This window comes from Nanorana parkeri, unplaced genomic scaffold, assembly GCF_000935625.1.
Source record: "Nanorana parkeri isolate BGI_ZX_2015 unplaced genomic scaffold, ASM93562v1 scaffold50, whole genome shotgun sequence".
Classification (NCBI taxonomy): Eukaryota; Metazoa; Chordata; class Amphibia; order Anura; family Dicroglossidae; genus Nanorana; species Nanorana parkeri.
Genome location: NW_017306318.1, coordinates 312,349 through 324,066, shown reverse-complemented (window position 1 = coordinate 324,066; position 11,718 = coordinate 312,349). Strand labels below are relative to the sequence as shown.

The 11,718-nt window shown below is 40.2% G+C and overlaps 1 protein-coding gene across 1 annotated transcript in view; it reads left to right on the top strand.

Moving 5' to 3' along the window:
- Positions 1–11,718, top strand: part of LOC108802279 (cadherin-like protein 26) — a 112,403-nt gene that overhangs the window by 72,269 nt on the left and 28,416 nt on the right. The window contains exons 5-9 of the mRNA XM_018574149.1: positions 894–1,060; positions 1,913–2,044; positions 3,646–3,831; positions 6,124–6,437; positions 9,783–9,925. Coding sequence (XP_018429651.1) covers positions 894–1,060; positions 1,913–2,044; positions 3,646–3,831; positions 6,124–6,437; positions 9,783–9,925 — 942 coding nt within the window. The remainder of the gene's footprint in view (positions 1–893; positions 1,061–1,912; positions 2,045–3,645; positions 3,832–6,123; positions 6,438–9,782; positions 9,926–11,718) is intronic.

Here is an 11,718-nt window from a genome sequence, read left to right as displayed (position 1 = left end):
TAAGACGGACTCAAGATCTTCACATTGCCCTATGGTTTGCAGATCCACCACTGAGTAGTAGCTACTACAGTGAGAGATGTCCATACGTCAAACATGACAGCAAGTGACCGAGCCCACAAGCTGTGCCTATAACAAATATGTATTTTCCACTGACCAACACTTCAAGGCAGAAGTGTTGTCATTAATTTCATTATAAGCATTGTTCAGGTTAAACTTCACAAAATCTCATTTTTTTTTTTGCTTCCATAACCTTGTATCAAATGCTAGTAGCAACCCAAACAAAATAGTAATAATCATAAGCTGCCACGCTCATTTTCAATGCAAGGGCTACACAACCAAATAAAGCTAAGAAAACTAAATACAAACAATTCCTTTTAGATGCATTGGCAACCTGTCCCAGTGATCTGTATAGCTTTGTAAGCACAATAATACTAGTTATCATAACAGTAAGGATAAGAAAACCCTAACCATTGCAAGCACACAGTACTAATATAGAAGATGAAGGGCCCAAAAGTAAAAGCTGAATTGCTGTACCCTCTTACACAGCATGTATAAAGTAACTATTTACCAAACAAATCATTTTCAGATTCTTTTTAAATTCATTAGGTCTTGAGGAAAATCTGGTGTTTGAAAAAATACAACTGGGGGCTAAATCTTTCTTCTTTCATCTGCATATAGAATAAAATTTATGTTCAGAAAATATCCAGTGGCCATTTTAATATTAATCCTTTCCTCGTACTAAGCATGCCTGTGAGATTTCACAGCTAAGCATAAAAGAGAAGGCAGAGGAATGAATAGTCATTAGTGACATTGTTGGCCTTGAGTGTCTGCTGGTTTTGGGGCCTGAGGACCAGTTTGTTTTTCTCCATAACAAAGAGATGTGTCTGTTTTAGGTTATACGATCTACACATTGCTGGCTTACGACAAGGATGAAGAAAGAAGTCCAAACTCAGTCGTCAGCTATTTCCTCCGGTCTCAGACGCCCACCGACTCAAATGTGCAGTTCACCCTTGATCAGGACAAGGGGTTCATCTCCTTTAAAGGGTGTCTAAATTATGAGGTACATCATCATAGATGCTAAATGCTAATTCATTTGCTGAAGAGTTTAATATACTTTTATAAGAGTTTAGTATACTTTTATCAAGTATAGCCGGAAATAAATGTAAAATTAATAAAAGGGACACAGAAAAACCTTCAGGATGCATGGGACCCTCTGAAGTAACACAGCAGCATCCTTACCGTTCATAGTCCCTTTGTAAAATACAACTAGGATTCCTGTCCCCCCTGTTTGCAATGCTTGGAAAAAATGGAATCCAGCAACAAAAATACTTTAATTCCAATAGCATTTTTAGAGACTGTACAATACCAGTTTGCTCCGGTAAGAGGTGCAGAAGGCAGAATCTGGGGAGGAGAGGAAGGGCTTTCATAGTGAAAAGGTTACAAAACATTTGAAGCAAATTGTAGGTATGTATTGTATGTATGGCTGGCCAGTTGTTGAGGTTGCTATATATTTTAAGCTGAACAGCGGGCACCGCAAGTTGGCTCACATTACCTTTAATAAACAAAAATGCCTCTCTGATCCGGGATTGACTTAACCCAGGGGTGTACACATTAATAGAGAATTCAGAAGCAAGTCTGTCCAATCCAGGAGCCAGTAGGATTTAAATTTTTTTAAGAGCTAGCTCCATTGACAACAACTAGAGAAAACCTCACAACTTAGGGGCCAGCTATTAGGTGCATTCAGCAACAGCACACTCATTGGACAGGGGGTGGTGGGGGTGGCTTATCCCTAAGTAGAAGGTCCAGATAATAGAAAAAGTGAAACTCGCCATAAGATAAGAGGCTTATAGACTCGCTATAAATAAGTGCAACTATACAGTAATGGATTGTTTTATCAATCTCTCTCTTTCAGACTAACAAGAAGTACAAGCTGGTGATTGAAGCAAAAGACAACGGTGTGCTGAAACAGCAGAGCAGCACCAGCGAGGTCTATGTGACTGTGCTAGATAGAAACACCAATGCTCCAACATTTTCCAAGCCATCTGTACGTATTTAAAGACAAAGCTGTGGATCGCTGTGCTAGAACCAGCCTGTGTGTCTACTGCTTAATCAATGTTGATTGCATATACAGCATGTTCCTCAGCGTGACTGTAAACTAACACTGTAATTTTATTAATAAACAACAGAATAGTCATTTTTGCTTCCGCCAGCATTACATTGATTTTTAATTTGCTACCTACTTATGGCAGTAAATGGTTAAACAAAGGCCATGGCACTGGTTTTATTCCCCTCATCCTTAGTGGACAGTGATAAAAAGACTTACATTTTTTTTTTTTTTTGCACATTGGCATTAAAAAGTAGTGTGCTACTTTGCATGTTTAGATGAAAATGCAATCTATTTTTAATTTGATCAAAGCTAAAAGGATTGGATACATAGGGGCCGAGTTCTTAAGTAGAATTATCACCAGAAATTGAAAATCTTCCCTGAATCCCCCCAGGGGATCCAGGGCACATAGCATATGGCCTTGTTCAGATCCATGCAGTGGTTTGCAAATAAAAGGACATTTCTTTTCTGTCTGTGTTGTGGCCCCACCCCATGCTGAAGTCCAATTTATGGGTGTTTCTATGTCAGAGCTACAGCATAGGACTGAAACCACCTCCCACTCTTCATTATGCTACTCTGCAATCTAATCTTCCAGTCCTGTGCCTGTTCTGCTCTAACCCCATTTTCCTTGAACACTGGAGGAAAGACTGAGCCCAGACCCACTCGCCAGTCAGTAGCCAGCTATTTGGAGGAAAGAGACTAGAATAGTAGCTGTCGGCTTGTGTTGGTGTAAATGACAGCGGGCTGGTGACAAGTGCCCAACATTTACAAACACAAAAGCCCACAACAACTCATGCAAGCTACCACTCTCCCCAGAAAAACTTGTGGTTGGTGGGCAGGTCTGGGCTTAGTCTTTCCTCTGGTGTACAATGGAGACACAGGCTGTGATCTGTGTTGTGCTCTACTGTGTACATGCTGAGAATAGTTTTGCTGATGCCCCACTGCCCCTGCATTTCTGGTGGCTGCACTTGTCTTGGGCAAGCGCTTAGAGTCGGAGGCCAGCACCACCAATCAAAGCTTTTCTTTTTTGGTTACAAATTTCCATTGACTATAATTGAACAGTAACACAAACTAACAAATATACATTGATACTGTATCAGTGTAGTGTCAACAGACACACTACTGTTAATTTAAGAAAATACAGGCTACTGGAATTTTTTTAGACTGATTGGCCAAGGGTGCCTGTCAAAGATTTTAAAATATCTAAAGACCCATGATTTTTGGTACATAATCCTGCTGAAAATTATGCATGCTAGAGCTGGAGGGGCTTTACACGGCTGGCCAACAGTTTTTTTTGTTTCCAATTCTTCCTGAAGGTGGCAGAATTACCCAAAACTCAATTCCTGTGTCACTTAAAAAATGATTTAAAAAACTGTATTTTCCCTTGTGGTCTAGAGTTATCACTGATGGCACTGGTTTGCAAATAAATAAAGGTTTGGCTATATTTTGTTTGAACATGGCAACAATCCTAGTGCTTGTCTGTTTAGTCCAGTTAACACATGCCTCTACTTAAGTTTGTAAGCAGTATTTTCTCTCAACAGCTCCAGACCAAAGTACCAGAAAAGGAAGTCAATGTGACCATCTTGAGATTTGGAGTAGTGGACAATGATACACCATACACGTCGGGGTGGAGAGCAGTGTATTCCATTGTTGAAGGGAATGATGATGAAAACTATGCGATTATAACCGACCCAAAAACAAATGAAGGCATTCTTACTGTGGTGAAGGTAATTTGAGAACTAGAAAATGCTGTGTAAACTTATAAAAAGCTGGCATATTTTTCAGAGCAAGCCACAAGCTTACAAAAAGAAAAAAAAAAGATTTAAAAGAGTGCGACTAAAATGTACTATATATGAAACAAAGGTGTTTTACATTATGTGGAAAGAGCTTTCTAAAGAAGTCGTCTTCTTTAGCAGCATGATGAAATACCGTACTTTTAAAATGCATCAGATCTTTTAACCCTTTCGCTGCCAAGCCCTCCTAACCTGCTACTGACAACTTGGCGGAGCCAGCCATCATCTCACCGTTGGCTCCGGCCAACCGGTTAGCAGCTAACCACACTGAGAACTCGGCGGAGCCGCTGGGATACACAGAGGTACCGAGCAGAATAGAATAGCTGAGCCGAAGAGCGCTCTCCGGCCTTCGGCTATTCACTCACTGCTGTTTGGGCCCTATGAGAATAGGCCGAACAGCAACGAGTAGCCTGCCGGAGGTTCGGCTAAGCCGATCCAGATGTTGGATCAGCTGAGTCAAACTCCTTCTGCACTTCGGCCGACCCGAACCCAGCCGCAGCAAGCCGTTGCCCGGTATTTTTGAAAATAGCGGTCATCAGCGGCTTGTGAGCCGCTTGATGACAGCTATTAATTTAAAGGGGACACATGAAATGATAAATCTAAATCTTAAACTCATTTAACATTGTGGGTACCTTAATTTTTGGCCATTACACAACATTTTTAGCCTAGAAATAAAGTGAACACAGACTTATCTTTTTTATTTAATTCATTTGCAATGGCCCTGCCGTATATTATCATCATCCAGGCTGATCAGTGAATAACAACCATTGTTCTATAAAATGCTGAATATCCAAAAATCTAAAATATACACACTTGTCTTGTCTATCGACCTTACAGTGCTGATATATTTATCAAAACCTGCACATATGTGGGGGCTCTGTACCCAAGATAAATGGGAGAAAATAATTTAAATATTTGGAACAATATTATTTAAAATTAAAAGCTGCATACGAAAACTTCAATAGTTGGTCTGGTCACAAAAGTTTAGATTAGATTACCCCAAAACTGGAAATGGGTGAAAAGGTATTTCAGCTGCCATATTTAGTATCATTTGCAGGTTTGAACAACTGGTCTTATGTTAGAAACAAACTGCAAAGTATCATGCAAACTACCTTCTCAGACAAAGCATACAACTAAGATAAGAAGTCATTTATGCATTACAGTGGAAAAAGCAAAAGTAGCAAAATATGCAACTTAACCAGTTTTTTGGACACAGTTGGTCATTGACTTCCCTCTTTACTATACTGTTATAGTTACTTTGTAACAAGATCATCAAAAAGGTTTCAAAAAAATTACCTTATATCAATAACGTATACATTTCCCTCTTACTGTAACAAAGTTAGCTATCCTTGATAACAGCAACCACTCATAAAACAATGACAGTGTGGCTGTGTTTGGTAGGGGAAAAAAATATGATAAAGTTCTATAAAGGTTTGTGTCTATAGCAGGAAATAAAGCCCATCTCTATGCTAACCATTGCTCCCAATTACAACTTTAAACGCACATTTTATATATTAAAGGATACTTAATAACTCTGCATATATGACCCCTTAATTCTGCCTTTTCTTTTGCCATCACAGACCTATACCAGTGTAAACCCTACTTTGTTGACAATGAACTTGCACAGTACAGACTGCAGACATTGTGTTAGAGCAGTGTGCCCCAGATCAGAAACATCAGAAATACCGTTAGATGGCCATTATGTTTTCCACAATTGTTTTGGGGAATTTCTTGGGATTGGGGAGATGGACAAGGCATTATTAAATGTATGTAAGGGATAATTTCTTCCAGCAGCTTGTGATCTTTTGGTTCTACTGTGATTTCATTAGTGCAGTAGAGTCTAGAAATCATAATTTACAGCTCCTGGTACTAAAGACACTGATCAAAACAAGTAGCTGTTCACTCTTGACCTGTGAAGTCTGCAGTTAGAAAAGTTAGATGCAAGCAAACAAAGAAATGTTTACACTGATCTGGGACTGTGATGACAGATTTTGGAGCAGTGAAAAAGCTGTTTTGTTTTTAAATTGGAGTTAGTTATTCTTTAAATATATAGACTTCTAGAGTAAGGCAAGAGTGATTGCCCAAGTAAAGTCACAGTACATCTTTTACTGTACTAACTTTACTGAACCAAAGTCTGATGGGTTGCTTTCCTTTACTGTACTTTGCAACTTTACAAATATCAACATCTAAGATGTGAAATGTCAAAGCCTTTTTTTTCTTTAACAGCCCTTGGATTATGAAGAAACAACCAAGAGCCTCCTGTCCATATCGGCGGCAAATGAGGAGCCATTTTATAGCTGCAAAATCCTACAGAAGCCCAGCACAGGAATGTGGGTCATAGAAACTGAAAAAGGTCGGGCAGGAAAGACAGTGTCACCGACCGGTACAATAACAGTAGACATCCTAGATATGAATGATGCTCCAGTATTCAAGCCTACAACAATTCTAGTCAATCTGCTAGAGCATTCCATCACACCAGGCACTACGCTTACAAAAGTGGAAGCAAAGGATCCAGATATTGTAGCACCAAATAAAATCAAGTAAGTAAAAAGGATTTAAAAATAAAAATAAATTGGAATTCGAAAAGGCACATTTCAGTCTCTCTCAGAAGCCTATTGACATCTACACACCACTGCCACTGTAATATTGTGTATAGTAATCAACTGTCCACAACACCAAACATTTTAACATCCTCCTCCATCCTCCTCAGCCCTCTTTCCATACAAGCTGAGCTGTGACATTAATTGATTATCTTGTAAAAAAGGAGGAAGTTATATGACAAACAGCTCTAGGCACTATAAAATTTTACTGGAAAAAGACAGACTATGCCTCCAAGGCTCCTCTGCTGTTCCATTCGCCAAGGGTTCTGTAAATCCTGTATGAAATTTGATGAACCGGGACTCAGCAGTAAAATATATTGAGTGTGAATCTCATAATTGAACTCTGGCCATTTTTAGGGATGATACTGTTAAAAAAAGTCAGCCAATTCCCATAATTTTTCCTCACTTCTTGCTACTTCCATTGCCACAGTGAAAACGTTTATGGGCTCTGGTGCAGCTGGCTTGGTCTCTGCTTCCCTAGTAGAGACATTTGCCTGAACTGTAGAACCTGTTCCCCAGACCCATGAGTTTCAGCGACAGATGGCACTATTCTTGCTTCTGAACCCATCTGTTCTCCTAACACTCCCATCAAGATGTCTGCAGGAGCACTCTTCCATTAAATCATCTCCTTCAAGGTACTGCGCCAAGTAAAGCTGCAGCTAACGATTATTTTCAAAATCGATTAGTTAGCCGATTATCGATCTAAATTAACCAGTTAATCGGGATTAAAAAAAATGGCTCCAGTGATGGACTACTAGTTTTTATTGAGATTGTAGTCCATCACAGAAGCAAGCTTGGAGCAGTGGAAGTAAAAAAAAAAAAAAAGAAGTGTGGTGTGCAATATAATAAAATGGAAAGTGTAAAATTATACAGCAAATCAATGCAGAATGGCACCGGCTATAGATGACTACAAATCCCAGCAATAGTACATTATACTACACAATTAAGAATACCAGCAGCTATAGAGAAATACAGCAAGTCCTCTATAGCTGGTGGTATTCTGCATTGCACCACTGTATAATGTATTATTGCTGGGATTTGTAGTCCTCTATAGCTGCTGGTATTCTTAATTGTGTAGTATAATGTACTATTGCTGGGATTTGTAGTCCTCTATAGCTGCTGGTATTCTTAATTGTGTAGTATAATGTACTATTGCTGGGATTTGTAGTCCTCTATAGCTGCTGGTATTCTGCATTGCGCTGTATAGAGGACTACAAATCCCAGCAATAATACATTATACAGTGCAATGCAGAATACCACCAGCTATATAGGAATACAACATATCCCAGCAATACATTATGCATACAGTGTATAATGCATTGCCTGGATTTGTATTCCTCTATAGCTGATGGTACATTGCTCTGTATCATATACAGTACAGCACAATGTATCATCATCTATAGAGGAATACAAATCCCACTATCCCAGCAATACATTGTACAGCACTATGTGGGGGGAAAGTGCAGGCCCACCTGAGCAGTCTTCCAGCAACTTGCTTCTGAGATCGGGCCTGTCGGCGGCTGTCATCCCCCCACGCCTGCTCCTCCTTACTTTTTCTTCTTCTCCCCGCGTCCCTGTGCAGATCATCGATGTGGGCAGGTGGTGAGTGTGAGGCGGGGAGGAGCTGTAGCGTGGATGCGGGTGGGCGGGTCTGGCAGCGGCAGGTGTGAGGCAGGGAGGAGGTGCCGCATGTGTGGAGCCGTGAACAGGGCCAACTAATTGAAAGCCGATTAATCTATGATTGAAAACGTTGACAACTTTTTAAATCATCGATTATAATCGACTTAGTTGAATAGTTGTTGCAGCCCTAGCCCCAAGCCTTCTTTAAGTTTATCTTGGGTCTCCCTTGGCTGCAAGAACATACACCAATGTTTGATTGGTCCTCCTCACACCAGTTAGTTTAGGGTGCATCCTGTCCCTCCAAACCTCTTGCAAGTTGTCTCCACTTAAATCAATTCCTTTGGCTTTCTCCAAATCTCTACTCTTGTATCAGCCCATTATGCAGACCTTTCTCTAAATGCAAGGAGGATTTGGTTTCACCTCATGGGCCTTTTGATTGTGCCATTGACATGATGCTGGTTTCCAACATTCCAAGAAGTTAGAAATATCCTCTCACTTTCCTGAGATCAAGGCAATATCAAAGTACACAGCAGAAAACCATTAAAAGGGCTTTTTTTGTAAGTTATCTTCTCCTGCTGGAGTGGAATTCTCTTTGTTGAGCACCCCATTGTTCCCAGAGACTTTGGCACTCCTGTCTGCAAGTCCAGAACACCAAGTGCTTCCAAAGTCTGCTACTTCTTTGTGCACTCTTATACCTCGGGGATTGCTGAATCCTCTGTGACTCCAGGGTATTCCTGTATCTTGTCATCTGCAGCCTGTACTGGTGTGTTTGAGGGCATCAACCTAGAAGATGTCCTGCAGCAAAGTTCATCACATTTTTGCTAAACATGCCGACAACCTGATCCATCATCACTATGCATTTCCTCCACATAGCGGAGGGTCTGTAATCATTGGGAGCTTCCACTCCCAGTGATTACAGACCCTTGTCCATGACACCAACCTTTCCTTGTTCAGCACTCTTTGTGGAGCCAGTCATCTTGGTAGAGGAGCAGGATTTACATCCTCATGTCAGAGTTGCCCCCATGATGAAGAATTCAAAGACAAAAAGGTAAATGTTTCAGGGTAGTGCTTAGGCACAATTCACATATCAAGCTGTTCCCTCTAAGCTACTAGATCTAGTTTTTTTTATTCAGGTCCACTTTGAGTACCTTTTTCACTTAGTCTAACACCCCTATTCACCATCCCTACTGAATCGCAATTCATTGTGTATCCTAACTTAAGGTTGAGGTTCACTTTAATTTGCAAAAACGACAATATAGACTATGAACCAGTTAGAACTATTAACTGTGTTAAATCATCAGAAATATTGGCTGAATGTAGTATATAGAAGTCAGATAGCCAATGGGCCTCAAATGTACAAATGTAATGAGCTTATTTTATTGCCATCAATGGAAGCAAATAATTTCTGGTTCCTTAAAATTGCCCACTAACTCTTAGAATAGAGTGGCTGGCTTCTGATTTCAATATATATTTGACCAACCCTGAGATATAGTCGAGGAGAAATTCAGTCTACAGGAAAGAAAATTGTGAATGTAACCTCATCTTCGGTAATGATCTGTTCTTGTTAAGCATGCCCTGTTGCCGTACAGTAAAAGCAGCACTGTGACCTGGCAGGTTTGCACAACCTGCCTGAAACAACTCATAATGTTCTACTCATTTCTAAAGGTACCATTTAGAAAATGACACTGGAGACTGGCTGTCTATTAACGAAGACACTGGCGTTATCACAACCAAGAAAGAACTGGACCGGGAGTCAGACTATGTAATCAAGAGCAACTATATCGTGAAAGTTCTGGCTGTGGATGACGGTGAGTTTGCATAAAAGGTCAATTTCATCTTCAGGCACTGCAATTTAGTTTACTGACAAACTATAAAGACACCTATTTTCGCCTTATGATGAAAGCTGATTTGTGGATCAATCAGCATTATTAGTGAGGAACAGAATCAGTGCAGTTCTGGATGAATCAGGATTTTTAGTGATGGAATATAACACACTTACGCACAAAACAGAACACTATTTCTATAAAAGAGAAGTGTCTTCTTTAGTGTTCAACAACTGCTCATCTGCCTCATAGGATACAGAGAAGAAAATAAATTAAATGAGTTACCGGTATGTTATCTCTCATCAAATGTTCTACAGACAAATGCACTAACCTACAGCACCTAATCAGAATGTAGCTTTCAGTATTTTAATGCTGATGAAGTAGAAATGTGACTGGTAACCATGGTCAATACACATTTTCACTGAACATTATACTCCCTAATAAATAAGATAGTTAATGGTAACTGCATCCTCTGTTAAAGACAGTAGGTTTATAACATTAACATGGAAGAGGACAGCATGGTGGGTAAGTGGTTAGCACTATTATATTGCAGTGCTCAGATCTAAACGTTTAGCTCATAGCCGGGTCAATTGACATGTTCTCCCTGTGCTTGTTTGGGCACCCTCTAAGTGATTCTGTTAACTCCTATAATCCAAAAACACGCTGGTAGTGTAGTTATGTGTGTGTAATTTACTCTGGTGAGAGATATTAGACTATAATCTAAGGCTAGGATCGATATAAATGGTTTTCTGTAAAGTGCTATGATAGATATGTAATATATTTAAAATATATATTAGGGATGCACCGATACTAGTATTGGTGCTAATACAGAGTATTTGGGCAAGTAGACCGGCAGTGCGGTAAGGGAACATGAAACCAGCTTCCGAGCGATTGGGAAGCTGGGCAGCAAGTAATGACCCGCCTCTCTGCTTCCTGATTGGCCAGGAAGCCGGTTTCCCAGCCAAATACAATAAAGCCGGCCAGACAACATGGAGCCAGCTTCTTGTGCAATCAGATTGCTTGGGAACCTGGCTCCATGCCAGCAGAAGCACCAGTATCGGTACTCGGTATGGACAAGTACCGAAAGCAAAGTATCAGTACTCGTACTCGATACCGAAAAAAATGGCATTCATGCATCTCTAATATATATTATAAAAATATGGGCCTGCTAAAGGTATCCCTACTTTGACATAGTGGATTTGGAAAGCCACACCAATGATAGCGCAGCTATTTGAGCCACCCATGCTGGGAAGGTTGCCTCCGAAAAAAGTCCTCCAGGTTAGGAGTTTGGTTTAGGACTTACAATCCTATCCTGTAATTAACAATAATTGTAACAAAGCCTTCAGGGAAGCCAAAGGCCTCTGTGTTATGTAGTTTTGTGGAACACCTATAACAGTATGGAAAAAAAAAAATAAGACATGAGAGGCTTTATACCTATAAATACAAAATGAATGGTTTACTTGTATTCATAGATATGTATGGTCCAAGCAAATACTTTTCTGTGCTTCTCAATGGCAAAGTTGCTAATCTCTAACTTGCTGAGGATGAGCCTTTTGCTTTCTTATTATCCGATGTGGAAAAACAATTCATGCAATGTGGACCTCATCAACTGTAATGTTTCCACATTTCCTCTGGTATTTATTGTGGTCTGTCTAGATCAGCAGTTCTCAACCTGTGGGTCGCGACCCCGTCGGGGGTCGAATGACGATTTGCCGGGGGTCGCCCGGTAGTCTCCCGCTATTTTATCTTCTAACATCGGGGCCGCCGTAAGTAAGGAA